Source organism: Zonotrichia leucophrys, chromosome Z (assembly GCF_028769735.1).
Source record: "Zonotrichia leucophrys gambelii isolate GWCS_2022_RI chromosome Z, RI_Zleu_2.0, whole genome shotgun sequence".
In the NCBI taxonomy this organism is placed as follows: Eukaryota; Metazoa; Chordata; class Aves; order Passeriformes; family Passerellidae; genus Zonotrichia; species Zonotrichia leucophrys.
In genome coordinates this window covers 332,220-359,481 of record NC_088200.1, presented here as the reverse complement: position 1 = coordinate 359,481, position 27,262 = coordinate 332,220, and the positions used below count along the sequence as shown (strand labels likewise).

At 45.4% G+C, this 27,262-nt stretch overlaps 2 protein-coding genes across 7 annotated transcripts in view; both read right to left on the bottom strand.

Annotated features, from left to right (window-relative positions):
- The window catches only part of LOC135460052 (E3 ubiquitin-protein ligase NEDD4-like), a 62,710-nt gene that overhangs the window by 11,848 nt on the left and 23,600 nt on the right, over positions 1–27,262 (bottom strand). For 2 of the 6 annotated variants that reach the window (XM_064736673.1, XM_064736678.1), the window contains 17 exons: positions 24,636–24,717; positions 23,097–23,135; positions 22,397–22,450; positions 11,631–11,681; positions 9,742–9,803; positions 9,523–9,625; positions 9,170–9,333; positions 8,145–8,277; positions 7,470–7,646; positions 6,965–7,039; positions 5,567–5,626; positions 3,894–4,025; positions 3,326–3,445; positions 2,494–2,691; positions 2,017–2,094; positions 1,617–1,671; positions 1,471–1,527 (listed from right to left, as the gene is read on the bottom strand). In XM_064736673.1, coding sequence (XP_064592743.1) covers positions 1,471–1,527; positions 1,617–1,671; positions 2,017–2,094; positions 2,494–2,691; positions 3,326–3,445; positions 3,894–4,025; positions 5,567–5,626; positions 6,965–7,039; positions 7,470–7,646; positions 8,145–8,277; positions 9,170–9,333; positions 9,523–9,625; positions 9,742–9,803; positions 11,631–11,681; positions 22,397–22,450; positions 23,097–23,135; positions 24,636–24,717 — 1,640 coding nt within the window. The remainder of the gene's footprint in view (positions 1–1,470; positions 1,528–1,616; positions 1,672–2,016; positions 2,095–2,493; positions 2,692–3,325; positions 3,446–3,893; positions 4,026–5,566; positions 5,627–6,964; positions 7,040–7,469; positions 7,647–8,144; positions 8,278–9,169; positions 9,334–9,522; positions 9,626–9,741; positions 9,804–11,630; positions 11,682–22,396; positions 22,451–23,096; positions 23,136–24,635; positions 24,718–27,262) is intronic. The other 4 variants (XM_064736674.1, XM_064736676.1, XM_064736675.1 and 1 more) reach the window with 4 other exon arrangements.
- On the bottom strand, positions 18,995–22,383 carry LOC135460054 (uncharacterized). Its single transcript, XM_064736680.1, has one exon. The coding sequence runs from the start codon at positions 20,647–20,649 to the stop codon at positions 19,324–19,326; it is 1,326 nt and encodes a 441-aa protein (XP_064592750.1). The 5' UTR covers positions 20,650–22,383; the 3' UTR covers positions 18,995–19,323.

Below are 27,262 nucleotides of genomic sequence, written 5' to 3'. Positions count from 1 at the left end.
TGCTGCATCAGTGCTCAGTGCTCCTGGGCACAGCACAGGGGCTGTGCTGCCTGCAGGGCACTTTGGCACGTTCTTCCAGGGATGAGGAAAACATCTCAAAAACAGGACAAGCAGCGCTGGAGAACTATGCAGCAGAGGTACAAACGCAGCAGGGAAGCAGGACTGACCAGCAGCTGACTCTGCCACCCTTGTCCTGCTGGTTTTGTGTCCTGGCAGTGGCACAGCCCCTGGCCCTCCCTCCAGGCCCCCAGCCCAGCCACCACAGCAGTGCTCAGGCACCAGGCTGGGACCAAAGGGACATCTGCTACAAACAGGCAGCATTACCAAAAGCTTCCCTGAACTTGTGTGAAAAATGCTATATAAGAAGCTAAATCCACTCAGATCAAAAGAGACTAGAGGGAGAATTCAGATGCACATAAATTTTGCTTCCTAACAAATTATCTGAGGAATTCTAATTAATGTATGACTTCAACATTCCATTTTAGAGACTAACATATGCTCAAATAGCTTTAGGAGACTGAAAAATTAGAGAGTTTTAAGACATTGGGAGGCTCAGCAGTTACACAGGTGTTTTAAATGGGACAGATTTATCCTGTGACTCCTTAGTGGCAGCAGTTTAGAATCATTGGCCATAGTTATATTTCCAGATCTCTGTTGGGAAAAACAATTACAGAAGGGATAAAGGATAATAACTCTGTACCAAGGTTTGGAAGAGAGGTTCATCAGACACTTATCAAGTGTGTTATTTCTAATGTTTAGTTAAAAGTATTTATACCATTTCAAAACTGGTATTACTTTAAAAGCAGTCTTTTAATCATGACTTACTATTGTCACCTCTAAGGATAAGCGTGGGAGTCAGCGATACTGAGGGACAAACCTAATTCTGTCAAGCATGGGTCAGTTTAGGTTTGAACTCTGTGCACACTCCTTTGATGGTTATGAGAGTTAGCTATGGCTGTGAAGAAATGTCTTATCATAAGAAGACCCAGCCCAGCCTTTGTGGGCTGCTTGGTTTCCAAACACCAACAAAACTCACACAGCAGTTCTGAGATGCTCTAGGAAGACAAATCTACAATGAAACATCACTTACACTAAAACTCCACTAACAGAACTGGAGAGTATTAATGGGCTGGTGCAGTTTCACATGCTCTAAATAGGAAATAAGATCAGAATCAGCACTGCCACAGACCTGAAAGCAGAGGAAAGTACTTCTCAGTGCTAATTGCTCCACTGCCTATATGTGGAGCTGTGGCTACAGGATCTTTTCTCATCTTATTTTCTATTCCTAGTTTATATTTTAATTTATTAAGTGCAAATAAGCCATGGGATCATCAACAACAACAACAACAAATCCAAAATATCAACAAGAACAAAATAAACCACAGAGAGGAAATGTTAATGCTTCACAAGTCAGAGAGGGACAAAGCTTGATGAGCCAATTAAAGCAAGCTTCCAGTGAATGTACAGTACCGTAGGAGGGCACTAAGTCTCTGGTATCAATGTCTCCACATATCAACACCTGGCTTCCTAAATGAAGAGTAAAATCACAAAGCTTTCACTTCAATACTTAGTACCTCCCTTTGTCTATTTGCTCTAGTACCTGAGTGCTTACTTACTATGGTCTATATAAAATGTTCTTCCATCCAGGTGTATTCTTTCCTCCCAGCCAGGCTGGAAATGGGAAATAAAAACAAAGAAAAGAGAGAATAAGTGAAATAGTGTCAGTGTCACACAGCCTGAAGCATGCATTGCTCACACCTACTGGACTTGTCTCAAAGATGTCTATGAAGTAGGAAACCCCCAGTGACCAGATGGATAAGAGCAAGGCCACAAATGCAGGCAGACTCAGGCCTAGCTCTTACACAGGTGATTGCATCCTGTGCAGGGAATATGGGGGCCTGAGTGAGCCCCAGGGCACCAGAGGCTCCAAGAAGAGCTGCAGCAACCCGTGCCCAGAGTGGAGCAGAGCCCTGGCACAGGAGGTGTAGGTTAGAACACAGGCACAGCATCACTTACAGGAAGAGGGCCCAAATCGTTGGGGTTCAGAGACGCTTTGGATCTCAAATGCACCGGAAACTTCAGCCGTGGATCCTCCTGGAACACAGGTATGCAACTGTAAATCCAACAGATCAAGGCAGATCTACAAAGTCAAGCACAGACTCTGGAAATCCTTCTATGTTACAGTGATTCTTTTCTTTTCAGAGAATAAACCAAAACATGCCTTATTAGCATTTCTACAGTGCAATGACTTTTCCAGTGCTGAATAAACAAAGGTGATGACTCCATTAAATGTGTGCTATATTCAGGGATATGCTTCTAAACCCACAGGCCTGTTCTTAGGATGCCTGCACTCTTCTACAACTGCTTTTACAACCACAGGCACATTTTTTGCCTCTTTAAAACACAAAGAGAGGTGCCCTGCTGGAACAGGGGCATGCAGCAGGAAGACAGAGGTGGGACCGTGGCCCAGGGCCTGGGCCGGAGCGCCCTTACCCAGGTGGTGGTCTTGGTGTTGTGGTCGATGAAGAAGGGGCGGCCGTTGGGGGCGATGCGCATCTCCCAGCCCGGGGGCAGGAAGCTCTGGGCCCCCTTGTGCTGGGGCTTGGGGGAGTTGTAGGGGGACGGCTGTGGGGACTGGGGGTTGGACAGGGTGTCCTTCACCGCCCTGCGCACCGGAGAGTCCTTCATGCCCTGCGGAGAGCAAACAGAACCATTGCACACACGGCACTCGGGGCTGCAAAACCAACCTCACCTGGCTTCGCAGCAAATAGCTTTTCATTCCTCATGGAATTAAAACCACAATTAAATACTGGGACCGATTTACTACAACTTAATTACCTCTATCTGTGCCTTCTAACATGCCCAGTCCTTTGCTGTAAAGGACATGGCATTCCGTGCCTTTCTCTGCAATAACAATGTCCCCAGTATTTACACCTGACTCTGCCTTCCTCTGCACCTGCCCTGGATGTGTCCACATTTCATTTTGCCAAGGAAAAGACAAAAGCAGTGTTTTGTGCTTCAGGGGCAATACACCTCATTTACAAGAAAGCCTGTAAGTGCAAGGCTGTGTGAGCCACAGCTCTTCAAACTCTTAAGCATTAAGAGGAAATCTGAAGAACTGGCTCTCTTGAGCACAGCCGTGAGTAGCTGAGACAAGAGTTTGAACCACACTGCCACAAGTCAAACACGCACAGGTTTGACTGCGTAGGGAGCCACTTCAGCTGTTCCTTAGGCACGTGGCAGTGACCATCAGTGGCCAGCCTTTGGGAAGACGCCCGGGAGCGATGCAGGGAGGAGCGTGGGCGCGGGAGCGGCCGGGGCTCACCTCGAGCGGCGCTGACAGGGTGACGGTGGGCGAGCTCAGGCTGCGGGGCCGCCGGATCTGCGGCTCGCTCAGGTGGTTGCTGCTGCTCGTGCCCGGCCCCACCATGCCGTCCTCGGCGAGCTGTGCGGAGCAAGGCCAGGTCACAAACGTCACAAACACTGCCCACGGGCAGGACACGATCAAACTGATGGCATTGTTATCATCACTACTGTCCTGAACCAGGTTTCCTTAAAGGCCAAAAAGGGTATTTCATGTAATTCCACTGGAAGGGCCAAGAGCTTACAGCTCTATTAATGGCTCGAGCCAACTTTCACATTTAATCCAAAGGACACATTTGCCTCCTTTTAAGAGCCCTTCTGCATCTCTGCAAATTCCTTCTCTTGCAGCAATCACCTTAACCCTGTGCCTTAACCAAAAACATCCCAAATCATTGCAGCTTTTTATGACTCATCTGTATTGTCATGACAATGATTAGGATATTTCCTTTCAATTTCAGCTTTCTGGAAGCTGCCCCAGCTGAATGCCCCTCAGGCCAGCCAAGTGCTGGCTCCCAGGAAGAGCAGGGTACCTGCATGATGGGCCGTGTCCACGTTGTGGTCCGGTTGTTGTGGTTGACGTAGTAGGTCCGGCCCTTGGCGTCCTTGCGCTCCTCCCAGCCTGAAGGCAAGCCCGGCGTGGTGTGCACGTAAGCCACAGAAGGCTGCTCAGGCAAGAAATCATTGCATTCTTATTTTATTATAGATAAAAAAACTTTACATTTTAAACTCTTGCTTGTAAAAAGAAAAGCAACTTGTTAACTTAAACTCTTCTTAATCACAACAACCATATGGAAAAATCCAGTTTCTGATTTAATTTAATTCAGGCTCTTTATCATGTGCCTTTGAATCAAATAATTTTTTTTCTCCCAAGAGATCTTTTGGGTCAGTTTGACACAGATTCAGCAAACAGACAAGTTTATATGCCCTCAAACATTCTATTTTGTTACACATAATGACAAAAAGGAACTCTATGTTTTAGTGAGTTTTCCTTAAAAGGCTGAGGTTTCTTCCTTTTATCAGGATGGCTAAGTAAGAGTTAAAAAACCATAGAGTCTAGATCACCCAAGTCCTGCTCTCTTCATTACCCCAGGGTATCTTGATTCAGTTGCCAGAAACTACTGAGGGGTTAGAATGTTAATCATTTTGCTCTGTCACAAATGCTGCACTCAGGGCTTCTGTGTCCCAAAGACACCAGATAAGCCCAAACTGAAGCCTCAACTTCAGCAGGACAGAAACTTCTAGCAAAAGCTCCACAAGCTCCCTGTTCTAAGAGAAGCATCCAGGCAAGGGAAGAGTCCCGTCCTGCTGCCCACAGGAACTGTCCCTGTGTGTGGCTGACGTTCTCCCGTGTCCGTCCTGTCCCCAAAACACCCAAGCACGAGTTCATAGACACGAGCTAGGAACTGGAACCAAGGGGGATGAAAGACCTGCCTAATTCAGAGGCTGAGGCACTACAAGCTCTGGGCTTTTGCCATGAAACAAGGCAAAAGGCTCCTGCTGAAATCCAGGACACATCCTCTTCCTCCCCACTACATTCCTTGCTTCAGCAAGATAATGCAGTTAATTAGGTTAAAGGTTCAACATATATAATTAGAATAAACTTCAATATAGATTAAACCCACTTTCCTTGTATTACACTTTCAGCAAAGCATACCAAGAATTTTATGGAATGATCAAACTACAGTCTTGGACTGCTGCGAAACTGCTGGAAAATGAAACTGGCATTCAGTAAGACCATTAAGAGCTCTGTGCTATATCACTGTACCCCCAAGGCTCTCAAATTAAGACCAACTTTAAGAATTAAAATGAATTAGTCTGGAGGAGAGTCATGGGAAGACAAGAAGACACAAGATGCAAACACAGCTACATGTACAATGATTTGATGTCTCTAATCACTGCAGCTTCCGGTACCTAAAAGAATTAGCTATTGTAGCTTTCAGGAGCCCAAGGCATTTACTTAGTGCACAGCTTTGTCATAATTCAATGTCACATCCAAGTCCCTAAACCATGCCAGTATTTGAGTACAATTGCAGTGTTTTGAGAAATGTTGAGAAAATTTGGGACAAAAATATTTAAGTTTTCATTCAATAGCTGTATTTCATTCAACACATGGCTGCTTTTTTTTTTCAAGTTCCTCATTGTACAAGGCCTAAATGTTCCCCCATTTTATCCAGAGATAGTGCTTGATAAAGAGTTTTATTACCGTTGGCTCCTCTCCCCCTGTGACAGTTGAAGAACGAGCTCTCCTAGAGGGACCATTCTGCTGTTAAATGATAATTAAAGTTACACAGATTTACTGAAGAAGGTCACAGGTTACTGTCACATCTTTAGGAGCAAGGCATCAGACACATTTGCCAAGAGAGAGCAGTTAGATGGTAACAGCAAATCTGAAAATCATCAGTCACTGGTTACCAAGGCAGAATCCCAGAGGAGCGCTGCATTTAGGAAGAACGCGTACTCAGTTGCCAGAAGAGGAACGATCATTAGCTCAGGAAGGATGAAATGTGGTTAAGCTCAGGTAAGGTGATGTTTAGGGCAATGCTCAGTGGTGTCCCTCAAGAAGCAGGAGCAAGGCCCCTCTCTTTGTCCCCAGCCCACGCCCGGCCCCTGGCCCCAGCATGCCCAACACAGCAAGAAAGCAGCCCAGCAGCCCCTGTTCCTCCTGCAGCAGGCACAGAGCTGCACTGGGACTGTGCCCAGAGCCAGGGACAGTCCCAGGGCCTCAGCTACACTAAAGTGCTGCTACAGCCAAGAGAAAACCTCTGTGGTTTCTGGAAATGTTCGCCCAAGAGCAGCAGAGAGAACAAGCGACAGACACACCAAACTTCTTTGTATGCACAGGTTTTCTATTTGCACATTCACATGGGACATATTTATAACTTTTAAAAATGAATAAAAAACTCTTGCAAGAGAAGTATGATCTTTTGAAAGATTCTTTTGCAATCTGACCAGTTTTATTCAAAAGCACACATTGCACACTCCTATTTTAAGTGGTCTCTGTACCTACTGCTGAGAGGTGGCAGAGAGAACAAATCTGCCACCTCTGCAAGCCCTGCATGTGGGCTGCAGGAGAGGCACCACGTTCTGTCAGCTGGAGCACAGTGTGCATGGTTCTGATAGGAGAGAGAAGCTTTGTTTACAAAACATCTTTGTATCTTTCAGTGTTTGAAAAATCTCCTTAAATAAACCTGCAGAAGTTGCCTCCTTTTCACTACAACCAGGCAAAACACCAATCCTTTAAGACTTTAGAGAGATTTATAGATTGCATACAAAATCAATTTATGTCTGCTATCAGTCCTGTGGCTGCTCCAGTTCCAGGTAGAGCTGGCTCTCCTGTCCTCTCCTCCTTTGGAGGAGTTTCTCCACTGAGTGCACACAGGAGTGCAGTAGCCTAAATTTCCATGGTAAACAACTGAGGAGAGGGTGACTTGCTCAGTCCCCAAGCATTTTTCTGTCTCAGGAATCTCCTCCTTTTTAAGCTCACATGAATTTGGTTTGGGACAATCAGATGCCCACCTTGGTGCCTGGCTGGAGCTGGCCCAAGGCAAGGTGTTATTCAGAATGAGAGAATCCACCCAAAAAGGAAGGAGCTCTGGCTTACCAGGGATAACTGGGACTGCTCAGCGACTGCGTCTGTCACACTGCAGGACCTCAGTCGTGAGGAAGGTTCTCTTTGCTGCAAGGAAAAAAACAGAAAGATGTCTCCACGTTAGGGTGTCTTAAAACATGATGTTTATTCAGAAAATTCAGTAATTACAGGTACTAACCTCTGAGAGCTCAAAGTCTGAAAAATTAATTGATTTAAAAATGTATGGTATTTCTTAAAAACAAAAAAATCTGTTTCAATCTTCCTCTTTGCTGCTAACTTTTGAATTGGTTGTGTCTTTTCCCAAGACTGTGAACTAGAAACAAACCCCCCTAAAAAGCAGACACACATCATGTCTGACACTACAGTGTAATTCCTCCCCACCAGTCCAGCTGGGCACTCCAGGGCTGAGCAGTGTTTAGGAAAACACAGCACTGACACATCTGCAGTAAAACCAGTGGGTGCTATCAAAACTGCAGTTCTCAACCCAAGCCCACATTTCAGATGACAAGTTACGTACAATCAAAGAGCCGAGTTGTTCCCCATTGGAATCAGGAGTGACCTGGAGTCTTCTGCTCAGCTCCTCAGACAGCTCCTGAGGACTGGTCCGGGACACCGGAGATGCAGGAGGAGGTGGCAGTGACAAGCTCAAGGAATCCCCACTGGCACTTGCCTCCTCTGAAATGGTTTCCCAAGGCTAACAAAAGAGAAGAAACTAAGTTCAGATTTTATACAGACCAAGTCTTCTTTCCCTTTGCCTTCTGTGTGATCATCTCGCTGTGCCCAACACACAAACAACACCTTCTCTTCACCCTAAATCAAGGCACTACAGAAAGCTAAAGCACAGGGCAGCTACAGCCAGTCCACTTCCCTTTTTTATCATTTATTCCACTGTTGTTTAGAGCAGAATATGAAAGTGTTTCTATCAGTGTATGTAAGACCAGCAATTTGGAATGATAAATGTTTCTCCCAGCACTGACATGGGACTCAGTGCTGCCCATAGGCCAGCAGGCAGCTGCAGCTGCACAGGAGCCTGGCAGTGTGCCTCTGGCTGCACTGTCTTTGTGCTGCTGGCATCTTCCCAAGCAATGTCCACAAACGCCGTGTAAAACCACGACTTTCTGTGCAGCTCCCATGTGAGAAGCACAGCAGCTCAAAGTTTAGTCAGCTCCTCAAGCCCAAGGCTTGGGCTTACCTCAGGAATGTCTCCACTCTCCGCAGGCTCTGGCTCCAAATCCTCGCTGATGTGGCGCCGAGAGCGGAAGCGCCTGTGAGCTGCCTCTTGGTTTATCTGTCTGATGTTGTTATCTGACTCGGAGCCCACGTCGCTGCAGGGGGGGAACCCAGCATGGGAAGGAGCAAAGAGAGAACAAGGAAATAATCCAAGTTAAACTAAGCCCCCCATTTTGTCCACTGCCTTCAAAACCTTGGTAATGCTTTCGATTATAAAAATCATCATTCATGCATGTATCAAGCTTCATAATTAGGAGACTGTTTAATCCCTCAGTTGAAAGAAAATCAAACTGGAAGCACTTCACAAATATCACAGAACATCAGGTTGGGAAGGACCTCAGGGGTCATCTGGTTCAACCTCTGCTGGCAGGGAAACCATGGCCTGGACAAGATGACCCAGCACTCTGTGGAGCCCAACCATGAATGTGCCCAGTGCAAGGGGGATCCAGCACTTCCTTGGACATGGTTTAGCAGCGGCCTTGGCAGTGCAGGTTAAATACATGATCTCACTATAACTCCTAACACTGTCAGTTATTCACTCTGTAAAATGTAAGCTTGCCACAGCTTTCTAAAGCTAATCTTGAAAAGATATTGCCACAGAAGTCTCTGACTGCACATCCTGGGAATGAAGCCTATTCACAGAGTAATAACCAGGATCTCCTCAAAGCCAATGTGTTCAACTTCATTTAAATTTAGTTGAGTTGACTTTTTTCCTTACCTCTTCAACAGTCTCTATAAACAAAGGAATTTCCTCCTGTCAAATTACTCACTGAAAAATTCCTTATCTGTCTCCTAATATTCTAGGGTGGTTTGTTAATGCACTGCCTTCCCTGGCATCCCAGAGCTCCTGGCATTTCCCAGAATACTCTGTGTCTCTGTGATCTGCTGGGGGCCAGCAAGGTCTCTCTCAGGCAGAAACAAAGCACGCTTTCCTTTGTGCCTCGAGCCCCAGCCTGGCTCTCCATCCCCCCAGCCCCAGCTGCTTACATGAGGCTGGGCCGGTGCCACTGGGTGCTCCTGTTGTTGTGGTTCACGTAGTAGGTTCTCCCCAGGTTGTCCACCTTCTCCTCCCAGCCAGGGGGCAGCGGAGGAGGCGGCAGCTCCTCCTGCCGAGACGCGGCATCGCTGGAATCCACCACGTCCCAGCCGTGCTTAGGAAGGAAGGAAAAGACTCTGTGGTTACAGTGTGCACCTCATTTCAATGAGAAAAGAGCTAAATCCCCAGCGGTCTGTTGAAGAGGGATCTCCAAAGGTGGCAACTCTGTTTCCAGGGCTTTATCCTTCAAGTGCAGCTGACTCTACAAGTTTTCTTGAATCCTTCCTTGAGGATTCAGCCTTACCTCAGAGTCATCCCTCTGATCACTATTTTCTTCCTCTTGGCCACCATTTTTGGGCATATACGCCATCTTCAGTCTCAAGAAACCCTTCACACGAGATTTGTGGCTACAAGACAAGGAAGTACATTGCATTTAAGAACACTTAAATAATTGCAAATAAAAAAATCATGAAGTAAGAAAGGCTTTAAAGTCCTCAAATGTTTTAAAGGTCCTTCCTCTCACCTTCTTGGTCTGAGGAGGAAATCCTTAAATGTGTACGGCCTCTCCATGGTTGGGTCTTCAGTCTGTAAGCAGTGGAGAAAATAGCAAATTAATGGGCTTGCCCACAAGTCCAGCCATATAAAGAACATTCACACATCAGGCTGACAGATTACATCATTCCTAAAGCCTGGAATCTTGAAAACTTTCTATTCCTTGAGAATTTCAGCTTTCTTACCAAGTAAGACACATCCTTCCCATGTGCAAGCACACAGCTGCTGTGGGCACAGAACTAGGAATTTCAGATGCCAAGGGAAAAGGATGATGAATCCATACACACACTTCCCCTGCTGATTGTCTGGGGAGCCTTACTCTAAACTTAAAGCATGAGCTGTGTTACACTTGGCAGCCAAACCCCACACAGCCTCTCCTTTCAGGGCCTGACCCAGTGTCCGCTTTCTCTGCCAGAGACACGCTGCCCAGAGATGGCAGATCTGAACAAGCTCACCAGCACACCAAGGCATGCAGGATCCTCACTGCTGCTCAGTGCTCAGCTGGAAGGGACGTGCTCCCAGGGAGGAGTGTATCATTTACCCACATTCTGCCCAGAGTAATTAGCTGGTATTGGAGAAAGGAGGACTTTGACAAACAAACCAGCAGGATGAGAACGCTGATTATTAATTTGTTAATAAATACATCCCAATGGCTCCTACCAAGGTAAGGAAGGGTGAGTGCAGATGTACAGTGTGCCCCCACACCTCCCCAACAGGTAACTCTCTCCCTGGAACGGGGCAGAGCAGGCAGGGAGTGCCTGCAAGGGCCTTCAGTGCCACAGCTACTGAAGGAAGGACTGCTCTGAGACACAGCAGCTGTGCCACGGAAAATGTCTGAGGAGCAAAGGACTCTTCCCACTGTCCCACGAGGGCTATTCAGATCGTGTCTGTGCACAAGGATACATAAATGGAGATACCCACACAAGCCCAGGCCAGCTTGTGCACAGCACAGCTCCCATGAGAAGGGAGCCACGCATTTGTCACCACAAGGTGTTCCTGATCCTTCCCTTGTAGCTTTCCACTGTTACAGTTTATAACCCAACACACTCTAGATCAACCATAACAGACACATTCTAAACAAGCATCACAGTGCAAGTTGTTACAATTTTTCTCCTACAATAACATCCATCAATAGCAAGAGGTCAGAATTGGACACAAAAAGCCAGTTATGCTCAACTGACATGTTAAGATTAACATGCACAACATTTAAAAAATATGAACTACATTCAGCCAATGTTAGTCATCCAAAACAGTACATAATATCAGAAGTGTTTGTACCAAGGCTAATGCAATCACCGTATATACATACACATATATATTTATTCTTATTTATAAATCTATAAATAGAAGTTGCACTTAATTTAGCATCTAATTTTACAGCCCATGCAGAATCCTGGCTGCTGGGGGGAAACCAGACAACTTTACAGAATTACAGAACCAGCTTTACTCTGAATTCCTCCATTAATTAAGAAACAGAAACAAACATTACTACCTTCAAACCAAACACCTCAAATGTCTATTGACAATAAAATGATTCAAACCCTGTGTCAAATTACTTTCAATTGATTGCTATTGAACTCTTACTGTTGGCAAAGAATTCAATTGCAGCTAAAATAACAAACAGATGACATAGTTCTGGCAGCCTTTTGGCTTTTCATGCATTTGCTGAAGCAAACCTGCTCTGCTGAAGCTTTTTTTGCACAGAAAGTGCATCCCTGTCCATGCACGGCTGATGCATCTCCCTGTCCCTGCACAGGGGAGGCCAGGTTGTCCACAACAGTTTATTTTAGGCTCTGCTGGGAGCACTGGCTTTAAGAGCAAGTACACAGCCCCAGGGGTTTGCAGAGATCTGGTGCTTACCGGGAGGTGACTGAGCGGCACATCCACCTGGCCCAGGAAGTCGTCTCGGGTCTGTCACACAAAAACAAACTTACATCAGAAAAGCAAAAATAATAACTATCCAGCTAGTCACAATGAGACAAAAATAAAGATGGCCGAGTACCATTATTTTAGGAAACCCTGGTTTCTACCCCCTTATCGTTGCCCATTATTTGTTGTTGTAATTCATTTATCTCAGCACGGTATTTCTCGTGGCACTCCAAACAGGTTTGTGAGCCCACAGCACGTGTGGTGGTGCTGACACATTCTGCTTGGGGGAGCCATCAAACCAACCCAGAGCCCCCCAAGCACTGAGGAGCCCCAGGTGGTTTCCTGCTGAAGGAAAGGCCCAAGCCTTCCGTGATGGACTGCCAGTGCTACACCTGCCCACGGTGGGAGCACCCCAGGCAGCAGGGTGAATTCCAGCACTTGGGGCCCTGCCTCGAGGGACACTTGGGACTCACTGGGGCAGGAACTGTCACCATCAAGCACTTGTGTTCTTCCAAACCCCAGGGAAGGCAGCTTCTCTTCAGATACTGTTTGTGACACCAGATATCAGCCCCAGTGATTCCCAAATAACCTGCTGCCTATTTATAACCATGCTATGCATGGAATTCCAGGAAGTGCATGCTGCTGCTGCACAGCCAAGTTTACATATTTCTCATAGCAGAGCATTAAGTTTAATATTAAAATTCATATTTTATATGATAACCTCATAAGAATTCTGTTTCTACTACAAAGATAGGATGACATTTTGTGATCCCCACAGAATGGACACATCCTGCTGTGCTGGATGCTACAGAAAAACACAAAAAGCACTAAGGAGACTGTGGTTTTTCCAATTTCAAGTAAAAAATAGGGAGTAGATTTTTCATTACAGAATTTTGACTGTTAATCTACTTCCTAGCAAATACTAGAAAAACCTGGTAGCATGCCCCATTTTTAGGAAATCAGCATGGCAAATCCCAAGTACTCGCCACCTCCTGCTTCAGTACAGTCACCCCAGTAACAAGTACTCTGAAGAAAATACACACCTATTGCTACATCTCTTCTTGCAGCTTTTAGCTCAAGAAAAATACAACTCGTGGATACAGGAAATGTTCAGGTAGGTTAGAAACAGCCTCAAAGAACCCGATCCAACAAAATATGCTTGTAGCTTACAGTGGAACTGGAAACCCCTCAGTCCCAGCCAGCTCTGTAAGCAGAATCACTTCCTCATCTAATTCTGCATGCATATGGTCACCTTTGCCAGAACTAGGGCCCTTGTAAAACTCAGTCTTTATGTAACATTTGACTGTACACATACATCTGTAAGAAAATGGGGGAGGCTACTATATTAATATTGGTATTCAGTATTTTTGTCTGTGAAAAGAATTTTCTCATGCAAGCCTCCACAGCTCTACAATTTAGGCATTCTCACTCTGAGGAAGCTGAGGGTGCATATCTTTCCCAGCAACAGTCCAGAAAGTGCAGTTTAAGTTCACCTCAGTAATCATGCAGGATCAGGCCTTGGTTCAAAACTGACATGCCAGGAGTGCAGCAGAGCTGTGAGAGCTCTGCTCTCCCCAGGTGTGGGAGTGCCCTATAGAGTGCCAGGGATGAGCAGAGCAGCAGCCCCAGCCAGCACCTTGGTGCAGCCCTGTTACATCAGGAGCATCACCAGCCTTTTCTGGATCATGATGCAGTGCTTTAGCTATGTGGGCTGAGGTTAAACAACAGAGAAGCCGTGGCAGGGAAATCAAAGTCGTGCAAGGCTCTGCAGGCAGGGAAATGAGATTGCTGGAATGGAATCAGGGAAAGCACGCTGACATTTATTCAGCCTGAATTTTCCAAAGGTACTAAGTACGTTCTTTCAACTGGCTGATCCCAGCAGCACTTACACTCAAGAAGGCATTAGGCCTGGCAATATGTGACATCATATTTTTGCTTTAATGATTTTCCTAATGTTATGGAAAAAAGCAAGATCCACCGTAAGAGTTCTAAGGCCACTTTTCTGTGACACAAGACTGTTCTACTAGGTAATAATCAGAATCCTGAGGGGAAACATGGCTGTGTACTGACCAGAGGGAACAGTAAGGTACTTCATGCTTAGGCCCCTGACATGCTTATTAGTTGGACATTAACTACTCCTAACTCCTGCAAATTAATAATCATTTACACCTACACATGTCCAAGTACTTTTTCCTTGCTGAGACCAAGAACCTTCACACCTGCTTGATTTTCAAGCAAGACGTTTGTTTATAACAGAAAGGAGAGCCAAGATGATATTGACTTGTTTATGGGGATCAGTCACTAATATTTACTGCCAGATATTTATGGTGGATAATTTAAATTGCAGTCAGTTGAAAACCCAGTGGGTAGCTGGTAATATGAACTCTCTGGGTGAAATTTCAAGAACACAGAAAAAAGCTTGAAAAGTTTGTTCCATGCTTTATTTTTTATTTTATTTTGTTTGTATTCTGGAATTCTGCACAACGATTTGATTAGAGCAAAAACCAGAGAAGCCAGAACTCCAGCACTACTGGCTGCAAATGTCTGGTCAGAAGGCCAAACCCCATTAAATTTAGGAGCAGAACAAAAGGCAAGGAAGAGTTCTGGCCAGCTCCAAGCTCCCAGGAAGCCTCTGCAGGAGCCTGCCTGTGCTGGGAAGGGAACACACGGTGCCAACTCCCCCATCAGCTCCGTGGAGAATGGAGCTGGCCCTGCCAGCCGGCGGCTCCGCATTCTTCCCTCACCCCCTCCCTCCCCTTCCCGCATCTGTTTTGGCTGCACCTGGCACAAGGAGCCCAAGTGATGTCACCTGCCCAACCAGGCCCTCTGGAAGCCAATGCTGGGACACAAACAGTGCCCAGCACAGCCAGCTCGGCACCTGGGGGCACGAGGAAGCCACAGCTCCGGCTGCCATCCCCTCCCAGGCCTTCCTGAGCAGGGCCAGGCAACGGCACCGAGACATTTCACAGGGATCGGGTCCTACAGAGGGATAAAGGTGCATCCACTCAGGTCCTACACTGGGATAAAGGTGCATCCACTCAGGTCCTACACTGGGATAAAGGTGCATCCACTCAGGTCCTACACTGGGATAAAGGTGCATCCACTTTACAGAAACTCTTCTCTCCCTCCTCTTTTTAACTGAACCTTCATGAAGGGACAACAAAATACCCAAACCCCAGCACAATGCAATGTTAATTCCCTAAGGAAAAAACACTGTGAGGCTTACTGGGGTGATGGCAAGAGCAAGAGTAGATTGATTTCAGTTCCCTCACTGAATATAAAGCAGGTAAGGTTTGCTGTCCTGTAAGACATTTGCACTGGGGCGCTGCTGCAAGGCCAAAAAGATATTAAAAAATGGTGACATCAGACCAAAACAAATCTGTTAAGACCAGTTCCCACAGTGCAATGTTTCCTGGAAGGTTTTCCCTACTCAGCCAGCGTGCCATTCCCCACATCTGCAAACAACAATAGAAAATTGTATTTCACTTGCTCAGTTAAGATCAGGTATTTTTATACAGTAAATTAAAAACATGTAATAGACCTCAAATAATGTCACCGCAAATTAACTGATTACTGAATACCTCTTTTTCATACTTCATGTGTTACTAAACCCCTTCAGAAATTGCTGGAATCCAGCCTCACCTCAGAGACAAGGCAACTGCTCAAAAATGGAAATAGAATTTATTTCGTTATGCAATTTTTATGCACGGAGCTGACTCACAAAAGTATACTTAGGCCCCGGATAACATCCAAGCTAATAATTAATTATGTTTTAAATTACATGCAGGGTAATTCCTAATATTTCTCATTTTACCTGTTCTTTTTTAATGCTGTAGGTATGACAGCACATGACTCACTGGTGAGCAAAAAGGGCAGAACCAAGAAGAATCTGTGATTGCTTCTGTCTCTTACCATGTGTTCATCGACACAGAGTCAGCATCAGATTTATTTTCTAAAATAAATCCCAGGTTAAAAGGGAAGCTGCAGCTTCCCACCAAAGCACTGACAGCTCTGGACTCACACCACAGCACAAAGTGCAATTTTCATTTTATTTGAACAACTCATTCCTTTGCCTTCAGCTCTGGAAGCTTCTCCCATATACCCTTTTAATTTTTTCATTCCTTTCAGAGACAAAATCCTGGCTGGTCATAATGCCAGTTTATTTTATTTTTCTGTACATAACTGCTGACTTTTGGAAGCTCCCAATGTCATCCTGGTATTGACCCCGGACTTCAGATGAAGACATTACATACAGTAATGTATTTTACAATGAGACTTAACCTGGAAACTCACTAAACAGGACAGATTTGGCTTTGGAATAGCTGCTGAACTAAAAACTTCAGTTCGTGTGCAGAACTTCTGTTCTGTATATGTGTACAAAACATGCACATTCTGAAACTCATCATTACTTGACAGCTTTTCTCAAATAGAAAACCAGCTGAAGAGCACAAAAAGCAATCAACACTCTCTGCTTTCTTATCTGTAATTTTCTGTGGCCAGATCTGCAGCAAGGCAGCTCTGGCTGGCACCTGCAGCGTTAAACCCGTGTCAGCATTTCCATTATAAATTCTCCACTTTAGAGATTGCTGTGTACCCAAACTCACACACAGATTTTCCATGCAGGAGCAAGGAGTTTATTACTGCTATTTAAAAAAGTGATACTATTTCCATCTCTGCTACTCCAAGTTTTATTCTGGTTTCTTCACAGAGAAGTACCGACAGATACAGTTTTCAAGGAGAAAAAGAAAAATGCCTGACACAAAATTCAGAATCCCAGGGAGCTCTGGGAATGCGGAGGGATGAGGTAAAAAGACAGCACTGCCAATTCTTGACTCTCTGAAAACTTGACTAAAAGTTACAGACGGGTTTCTTAATTCTGCAAGCTAATTTACACTACTTGCCATGAATTATCTGTCTCCCACCCAGAGAGGGAGAAGAAAAAAGGTAGAATTTATTCAGGTCCTCGGTACTGGCTGCCTTGAAAACCAGCTCCTGCTCTGCCCAGGTCTGAGTGTGCCCCCCTGCGCCCTCCCCAATGGCCAGAGGGCTCCAGAACAGGCCTGCAAGCTGATGGTCACAGAATCAAGAAGGGTGATTTCAGGTTGACAAGAACTGATTTTGTCCTTAACAGAGACCCAAGGAATGGAATTCATCATCCTCTACCTGCAGCTGTCAACAAAGTCCTTATCTGCAGAGAGCAGAGGCTTTCCAGATGGCCATCTGCACTCCTTGCAGGGCAAGCGGAGAGCCAGGAAATTCACTGCACTATTCATTTGAACCATTTAAACCTCCAGCTATGGCCACGTGAATTATTTCCTAGCAATGCCTGTTAGGGGTCCAGGTAGCAATCCCTGAAGCAGGAGCAATATTTATTTTAAAATGATTTCAAAGAACGGAGAGGAAGAGCTGAGCTGTGAGAAACGCAGGCTTGCCAAACCCAGAGGTGCCACTTCTGTTTGTTTACTAAATATAATTCAGTCCTACTCCTGCAACACTTTGTTAGGGCACGCTGGTTTTTGCTCACAAAGATGCCTTTGTCAGCTCTCTCCAGCAGTTGTCCAAGACATTTTTGAAGTGTTTCCCACAAATCCAGCTCTGCACTCACAGCTCCCAATGATAAACAACAGCAGTATGTGGGATATGCACAGTGCACAGACATTCTATTGCACGGCATATAAAATATCGCAGCAGGCAAAAGAATTTGCAACAAGGCTTCCAAATAAAATTTTTCACAGCTTGACATGAGCGTAGCCTTTACTTAATATTTTACCCTGTCTGGTAATGAAAGACATCCTGCCTGCCCCAAAGCACTTGTCTAAAAGAGCAGATATTCGAAAGGTCACAGCCACTCGGAGCAGCAGGACTGCAGACGCCCGCTCGGATGTTTGCTCTGAGATAAATCAGGCTGCAGCAGCTGCTGCTCCCAGCCCCGGCCCAGGCCCTATATCAATCACATCCACACAAACTTCTTGCACTGGGACACACCACAATTATTTTTCTTTCACACTATCAACTATGGCAACCTCTCCCCTCAGCTCAAGAGTATTTCAGGCACTCCCTTACTCACATCACAGATCTTTCAAACAAACCTCTGTGGGACAGATTAAAAATGGCACCTTAACAAGTAATGTTCTGTGGTCAAAAAATGCAACTAAACTCGCACCAAAACGCTTCCAATCCCCCACACTTCCCATGGCATCCTGCCCAGTCCATCACCTCTACCCACAGTATTTCTGGATTTACTACAAGGATAAGAAACACCCCAAAAATGTTTAAGTTTCAGTTAGTTCTTTTCCTTTGAGAGTGTCTGCCCTGCAGGATGCAGTGCCACATGGGCTGGGCACCTCTGTGCCTGCCATGCTGCACAGCTGCCTCAATCCATTCCTCACGGTCACTCAAACCAAGAGCAGAGGAACAAATTTCCTCATTCTCCTCTGGGAACACTGAAGCACGTCCTTGGGATGGGAATTGTTACTACAGGGGGGATGAAAGCAGGGACTCTGAGGGGAGATGCTTTAGGAAAATAAGAACTGCTGCACAGACCCCAGGGCACATCTCTGCAAACCTCTGCTGCCTCTGTGCTGGGTCTGACACCCACAGCTACTTACAGAACTGGCCGTAGTGGGTCTGCATGAACGGCTGATCTGGGAAAGGAGCAAGGGATAATAAAGAGGAAAGGAAAATCAGACATATTTTTCTGCTCCCTTATGTGTCCTGGAACCAAACGTGTTCCAGGAAGGGATTTCTTTCTATTTTACGCTTTCAAGAGCCCCCAGAAAGAAGGCTGGCAAAGCACGGCATCCACAAGCTTTTCCATGGGAAAGCTGCAGAGTCAGCCCTGGCCTTGCTGCAGGGAGCAGCTGTCCCTGAGCTGCATTTCAGTGCCTGAGAGCGCAGGAGCCATGGAGCCCGTGCCACAGCTGGAGCCAGAGCTCGCTCTGCTAAATACAGCACCCCCGAGCCGGGAACTCGAGTGGGCCGTGTTGGATTGCACAGCAAAGCAATTTAAGCAAATGACTAATCCAAACCCTTCAGTTTCGTTCCTACTTTGGGCTTTGAAAAAGTGGCTGAAAAACATCAACCATCAATCCTCACCTGCTGTAACAACGCAAACCCAGAAGATTAATTCTGCCACCCTAACACCAACTTGAAGCAAATCCAAACAAGAAGACTGTTTACTGAGTTGTGCCAAGCCACTTGCACTTGGATCAGGACTTGTGGCATACAAAAGGCATGACATGTTTTTCACTTCCAGAAGGAAGAAAGAAAAATTAATATAAGAAATTACTATAAGAAATTACTAAAAAAGATTCTTTTTTCCTCAGACTTCCTGGTACCTTAACTAAGTCAGTACTTTGATTGAAATCACCCTAAGATTCCCAGAGTTTTAACAACTACTTCATTACAATACTTTTTTGGAAGTGTGTAGAGGTACACGTGTGTCCATTACATTTAGAAAGTGCCAAAGTATTCTGATTTTTAAAACCAGAGTGTACAAAGAGTTCTTCATGCAGTAAGATCCCAGCCAACTGAACTAACAGGAACATTTAATTTGCTATTTGAATGCTCTGATTTAAAAAAAATCTTTCCAGCTGACATAACAGTGAATTAAGAAACATGTGACAGTAAGATCCGAAAATATGACTCTGGATGTAATCTTAACTGAGAGCAAAGTTACATTAGATTAGAAATAAAGCTGATTTGTGGTTTGCTCCACAGAAAGGCAGAACGTTCCAGCACTACCAATGGAAGTGCTGCAGTTGGCTGCAGCCTGGCAGCCTTTGTAAGGCAATCTGAGTTTCAGCAGCACAGCACAGCACAGCACACCCAGCATCATACTTACTGCGGGGCCGGCTGCCGCAGGACACGGGGTGCCACGACCCTCCTTACCAACACCCTGACTTTGCTCTTCTGGCCCACGCGTGACAAGAATCCTGAAGTGCTGCTGCCTCATGTTTTGATCAGGTCTGATTTTAAACAAGCATCCCTGCCCTTGAGGCATCCGCTCTACTGAATTGCTTCTAGGTATTTCTGCCCTGTTCCCGTTGTTTCCAGGCAGCTCCGAATTCAGCCCATCACCTGTGGGGCTAATTCCTTCTGCTGGTGGCTGGACGGGGTAGGAAGTACTCCTTTCCAGCCGTATCCGAGGGTACCTGACCAATCTGTCCCCTTTTGTTCCGGTAAAGCCAAAGTTACCTCCACCTCCTGTGCCCGTACTGCTGGTCTGTGGCTGCTGTAACTGGAGAACAAAGAACTTTTTCCCTGAATTTGCTGACAGATCTGGCACATGCTGCAAGGACCAGCGCCGGGGTTCAGAGGTGGGAGCGCTATTTGGAGCCTCAGGACCAAGGGGAAGTAGAGTAACCTGAGGCACCTCAGCACTTGAGGCCCGATGCTGAATCCTCACACCGCTTATGTTTAAACCTGAAGCCGCTTCACTTGCTTCTTCTCGTTGGGCAGTCGGCAGAGCCTCCTCGCTCTGGGGATTAGCGCTACAAAACATTCTACGGTTACAGCAAACAGTTCCGTCTGTCTGCTGCCCTAACTCTTCCAGCAGCCTGGGTGAAGAACCTTCAGCAGTCACCTGAGGAGCGCTCGGAGAAGAGCGCTTTTCAGCGGGGGATGCGTGACGCTCCCTCAAGTCTGAGCATTTCCAGGGCAGCGTCTCCTCCGGAGAGTCCGGGGCCGCGCTCTCGTCGGCGCAGCCGTCGGCGGCCTTGCGCTGCAGCGAGATCTGCATGGACGAGCTCCTGGTGGGGCGCGCGTCCACGCCGTTCAGCAGCTGCGGGATGAACATGGATGTGCTCCTCTTCAAGGAGCCCGCTTCGTGCAAGCCTCCATTGCTGCCATCCTCCGCCCCGTGCCGCGAGAAGGCGTGAGGGCTGCTTCTTCTTGGCAAGGTGTGGAATGCCATGAAAAAGTCATCTTCTCTCTCCCGGGCGAGGATCTCCGATTCGGGAGCTGTGTTGCTTCTCCCAGAGCCAAAATGAAACCGCAGCCGATGGGCCATGGTTTTACAGAGAGGAGAAAAGGAGAGGGAGAACAGCAACAATTCAGGCACTGCCAGAAGTTAAAAACCAAAGACATGAACTCCGAGAAAAAGTGTCCCATCTGCCAAACGGTTAGCACTGCAGCCCTGGGAGCGACAGATAGCAGAAATAGCCCAAGTGGCAAGCGGCATTCCAGGCATGATTGGGCAGGAGCAGTCAGCGCTCCTACACACACGGTGACATAGGGTAGGATGGTGGGAGTCACGTGGCCTGGTTCCCCCTCTCCAATGTAAGTGTGTGTGAGGAGTTTGTTTTTTCCTTTTTTTTTTTTTTTTTTAATGCCAGCAAGAGCCTGAAACAGCACCTTCCCAGCTGCTCCTTTTCCATCAGGGAGGAGCGGCCCCAGCGGGAAAGCTCTCGCAGCTGACGGAGGCAGCGAATACACTCAGCACTGCGATAAATCTAAACCACATCACATTCACAGGGCACACTTGGAGAAAGCACTCGCAGAAAAATGTAACTACAACAGAACACTTCCATTTTGTGTTAAAAGTTTAAGTCTACACCACATGCAAATGAGGAAAATTCTTTCAAGCATAACATGGGTGTGTTACAGCTCTGGGCTGTCATGGCAGGACAGAAATAAATACAACACGGTTATGCTTTCCATTTTAACCAGGCTCATAATGCAGTTAAGCAAAAAACTTTTGCCTTTAAAAATCCCCAACAGCAATATAACCTGCGGTTCCCTTTGAGCAACTACAAATTACAAAGCAATCATACATATGGCAAAGATCCCTCACACAGTGAAACCAGCAGAAGCATGCAGGAGAGCAAGACAGAAAGCTCCTTTTCCAGATTTACCAGGCAGTACAGGGGAGGGAAAAGCGGAGTTGGGTGTTGCATGTCCGTTTGTACCGATTTGTCCCAGACCCTGCACAGAACTGCCTGCTCCTGGCTGGCCTCCAGAGAGGGAGTCAGCAATGCCACCACACGCGGCACTGCCAGCACCGAGTACAGTTACACTGCGAGAGCCAGCAGAGCTCAGGAGGACAGGCAGACAGGATACACCAGAACGTGAAGCAACCACCCTAAATCAGCTCTGCTACAACAAAGATATTCAGTGCCCTGAGGGCACTCGCACGTGAAGGGTGCACACACTTCTCAGCACATACCAGAAAAGAAACTCTGGTTAACCAGAAGCGCAGCTCCATCTCAGGGCCTGGACAGCTGTTCCCTGCGAGAACTGAAAAGCCCAAATCTTGTCAACAGCTCTGAAAACCTGTATGTGACGGGTCAGCCCTCTGCCATCTGAACTCTGCTTGCCAGCAGCTTGCTTTCAAAAGCCAGAAAAATACCAATCCCAAGAGCAATGGCAGCTCAAACTGATCAAACTGCCAGCAGCCAGCACAATCCCACAATTTTTTAAATGGATAAATGTATTATGAGACGCAACAAAAATGTGAACAGCTTCCACACAGCAATGGTCCTGGAGATTGCCTTGTAGAAGCACAGGTGTTGGTATCACTTTATTTTTCAGCTAAAACATGTTACTCAACAACACAGTCTCTGCATCCAAAATGAGGCTCCATCACATTTACTCTGTTGAGACTTTAGTGCCCTTTTAGTCCCAGACTCAAACGGTTTTTACACCTCTATTTGTGTTTCTTGGCACACTCACTGAAACAACTGTCTGAAGACACCTCTAGGCTGTGTTGTGTTTCTATCAGCTGTGATTAGTATAACACAACTAAGACAAGCACTCACCAGTCTGTTTTCATCAAACACCTCGAACAGGAGCCGATGGTTGGTTGGGTTTACCTGTGAGAAAATCCACACGTCACTGCAGGTACAGGAGCTGGCCAATAACAGTCTGGGTGCTAGCTCAGGCAGCAATCAAACCAAGGTAATGAGGACAGGACTAACAGGTCTGATGTAAATCTTTACTTGAATTGGAGCATCAGAACCTTACTGTAACTGGGAAGAGCCTGGCAGTTGACATGAAAGCTTTTATTTGCTGTGCTCAGTTACAGCATTTCCCTGGCAGTTTGATCCAGTTGATCTATTTTTTCAGAAAATCTTTTCAAGCTGGATTACTTTGCGAGATGAATGCTTGGAACCCCCTGAAATTCTGCCTGACCTGCTTCTGCGGGAGCCACAGCTGCACTAGAAGTCAATTGTTCTTTGGAAAAATATTGTGTGCAACCGAGTAGCAAAGTTACTGCCCTTCACAATTATATAATTGCAGGTTGGGAAACAGTTTCCAAGGAACCCGGAGCCAATTCCTGCTGAGCATTCCATCCCCTCAGAAACACAACAGCAAGTACATCAGGGCAAGCAGGTCTTTGGAGTAAACATATAAACAAATACAAAATAAGATCAGCTGTACAATCTATTTGATAAACAAACAGGAAACAAGATTAGCTGTGCATGTTCTAATAATGACTGCAAATAAAGAGAAACTTACTCTGAAGTAAAACTCTTCATTCCATTTAGGGTTCAGGGTCTGTAAAAGAAATAACAATATTTACATCTAATGTTTATGTTTTCTGGTGTGGATTATAAAAACATACATGCAAGTGACAGTTTTCAGGGAAATAGAAGAGAAAGAAAAGCATGTAATAAAAGAAATTGAAAAATATACTGCCAACTAGAAATTCTCTATTGAGTTAACCAAATGTGGGAGGATATTTGAGTCAGATGATCCTAAAAATAGACATTTAATAAAAATAGAATTTGATGATTAAAAGACAAATCATTGAGAACCTATAGAAATAAAATCTGAAGACATTTCATTCTCAAGATTCATTTAAACCCAGACGAATTTTTTAAACACAAAGGTACTTTAGGGCTACAAGAATATGCTCAGATTTATACTGTGATATAAAAAGAAAAATTAAAAATAAAAAAAAAAAACCAAAACATAAGAAAAAAAAGGTTATTCCTTGGAATAGGTAAGATATTCTTCCAATGTCCTCCCAGCCCAAGGATTTTAATTTTGACAACCTGACTAAAACAAACGTGCATACAGATTGCCAGCTGAAGTGAGCTCAAACATGACATAATAAGTTGACAAAAAAGAGATGAGAACTACAAACAGTAATTTGGGCAATTCAAGCTTGGGTAAGTATAAAAACAATTGGACAATATGTCCAATGTTTTTGTGCTCATGCCAAATCATTCCCTCATGCTCTCACACAGCAGAGATTTACGGGCAGAGCTGACAGGAAAAATTGGCTTTACACCCACGACAATTCTGTTCTAGCAGAGAAGGGGAATCTTGGCTGTTTATCTTACTCCTTGCTATAGATCCAAGAGATTCCTCATATGCAGGACAAGAGGGCTGATTATACTGCATCTCTCTACAAACTGGGAATACAGGAGCTCATGGCAGAGCAGGAAACACTTTTTGGAAGAAAAGACCGCTGTAAAGGGCAGGTGAATCAATGACAGGAAGAGCAGGGACGGGCTTGTGGGCGCAGAGAAACTTTCAGCTGTTTCCCTGAAGGAGCACAATGTATTCAGTAAACATAAATTAAAATGAAGCAGTAAGGAAAACAATGTTACATTTTAAGCACTTGTATTCATCAAACGCTACAGCTGTTGCAAGAGAGAGCACATACAATTCACCAAACAAAGCCCTGGCCTAACAACGGGTTTTGAGGGCACTACTGCCCACTGATAATCCATTCATTCTGAACGCTGCTTGACCACAGAGTTCAAGGAAACCTGATGGACAAGGCAGCAGAGTCTCTGGTAAATGCCTGGTAACTCACAGAAATCTGTCCCACCTTTCCAGGCCCCACTCTCAGTGAGCCGAGCCAAAGTGCAAACTTAACTGAGGCACAGGCACTTGTTCTCAGATTTTGCTTCGGAGACAAGCACATTATCCAGTTGCTATACATGTGTGTAATGGCTTTAATTAGTGCTGCATTACATTAGACAGTTGCATTCCAGTGTTCTTAAACCTTCCAAAGCCATGGAGTTACAGAGAGTATGTACATACCTTTTTGATAGTTTTTGTCTGCACAAGAGCAAGTTCTCTGTTCTCATCTGCTACATACAAGGAAAGTTTCACATACGGGTCACTGTAAAAGAAGACATCAGATTTAATGGCCTACAATTGTACAGCCAAAGAGCATTGCAGAAGGAAATTTTCATTTAACTGGGTAACAACAGCACCTCCAAACACTCCTAGTGGAATTGTCTTCAGTGAAAGCTCAGAACTCTGGTAAGATACTGACACATTGAAAATGAGTGTTTGAATGCAAAACCCTGCCATAGCAGCAGAGATCATTCCCTGCAGCTCTGTCCCTGCTCCCACACAGTCCTGCCCACAAGCATGCCCGTGGCACTCCATTAAAACCAGGCAGGGAAAATGGGAGCCTGGGAGAGACTGGCTGCAGCTAACCCCCGGAGGCTGACACAAGTGCAACAGGAAGTATTTGGAAGCAGTGGTTATAATTGTTTTGAACCATAAAACCAAGCTGCACAGTGACAGCAGTGATTCGGACAGGGCAGAGAGTAACCTGCTGTAGTAGAAGCTGCTCCTGCCCACAGCAGAGGGTGGAACTGGATGGCCCATAAGGCCCCTTCCAACACAAACCATTCCATGGTTCTGTGCTCCAAGCTGGGAGAAAGAGCATCCTGCAGGAACAGATGAACCTCACACAGGTACAATGTCAGGAGGTGGAACCAGAGCAGAGCCTCTGCCTGAAGGGGGGAAATGGGTGCCTGAGTAAAACCAGGACCCTGTCCTGCTCTGGTGCTTCCCTCTCAAGGCTGCAGCACACTCTGCTGGATGGTGACCCAAGGTTTCTTGAAAGCATCAATGAGAGCCACTGACAATACCACCAGACACTCAGATTTACCAACCAAGTCATTGAAATGCTGATACCTTTTGAATTTAAGGAACTATTTTGTGACAGTGTCACCACAGAACAAGCAGCGCTTGCATGTTCATGATACTGGATGTTCCATCTATTGAATACAAAATGCCACAAAGGTGGCAACAAGAACAAACAAGACATCTTGTGGCATTGATTATTCCAATCAGTAGATGCACACAAATGCATCTACCTAATCTGCAATTAGGTTGAGCATTAAGCAGCAATGTTTAGAAGAAAGCAAAGCATCATTGTGATTATAAAGAAATGCTGGTGCTGCTTTGAATTGCCTAATGTACCGTACTAATATTTACAGGTATCCTCCCAGATTTGGGTTATCAATCCATACCTAGACAATGCTCTTTTCAGGAACCCTTAGAAATACTACAATTTTTTAGTGCTAAAATACCCTGGAAGAATCTTCTGCCTACAGAAAATGAAAACTGTGGCACACTGGCAAAGATTATTTTTAAAATCTTTTTCTATTGAAAAAAACTAGAGAATGATCAAGTTTATTACAAATTTCAGCAAGGAAATTTTGCCTTTACTGAACAGACTCTGCCTGGTCTAAAAGCAGGACAGAGTGAGTCAGACTGAGCTGAGCAGCCAAGCTCTTGGTGCTGAAGGTGAAGCTGGAGTTTACCCAAAGGACTGGATATTTGAGACTGTTTACTTACATGCATTTGTTTACTCAAAACGATCTGGAGGGCAAGGCCAGCTGACACTGCCCCAAGTGGAAGTGTCTCACACAGCCCTGCACTGCAGCCACCTGCTCTGCCCCCCAGGGGCACACCTGAGCTTGCTAGAGATGAAGGTGAGTTGATTTGTGGACACCTATCTTAAATGCTCCTCCCTACAAAATCGAAAATTATTGAAAGCACCAAATCTCATCTATCCAAATATCATTGGCCAAAACCTGAAGAGAACATCAGCACCTGCCAAGATCAGGAGAACCTTGAAGCTGATAAGAGTTCTCTACAGAATAAAAGGGAATCCTAAGAAAATGATGCTAATAATCAAAGTTATATTAATCATAATCACAACTTAGTACAAAGAGACTTTTGCAGAACAGCCATCAAAACAATCTGAGGCTCCTTTTCCTGACCTCAGGAATCCCTCAGACATCCAGAATGAGGTATTTGCCATGGTTTTGTCAACTTGCAGTATTTGGCATTTTCTTAAAGCTCAATGCAACTGTACACATATAATTATCACCTTTCATTTGAATCTCAGCATGAAAAGGCACGCTTCCAGCTCTTCTTCTGGAGGGCAATAAAAGCACTGATGACTTCAAAACTCCAGCAAAAAATCTCGAGGAAGATCAGCCTCCTTTAAAAATCACATTACTTTAGAGCAGTGTGAAACTGGGGCCAATGAACAGCGTCCCATTTGTTCACTTGAGTCTGGAATCGCATTTGCTCTATACTTTTGAAACAGTTTTGAAAGCAAGTCTCAAACTAGCTTCTGCCAGTGACATGATGTATTATTTACTTATTTTAAGCTCTAAAAGAAGGGGGTGGAGAGCACAGGCACATGTAAAAGAACAATAGAACTACCAAGGCCTACATGGCTCTATTTTTATTTTAAAAGCTGAAACCGCCTCCCCACATATAAAATTTAGTAACACTTGTTATGCAAGTGCATGGACGCCAGGCTTGTCACATGCAGGCAAACTTTGCATTTCAAAATAGCCCGACTAGTTTCCTTTGGAACAGTCTTGCACAAGATAATTTTGCTTCTGTAAGAA

Coding starts and splice junctions, on each gene's coding strand:
- LOC135460054 (XM_064736680.1), bottom strand. CDS start 20,649: ATGGCCCATCGGCTGCGGTTTCATTTTGGCTCTGGGAGAAGCAACACA.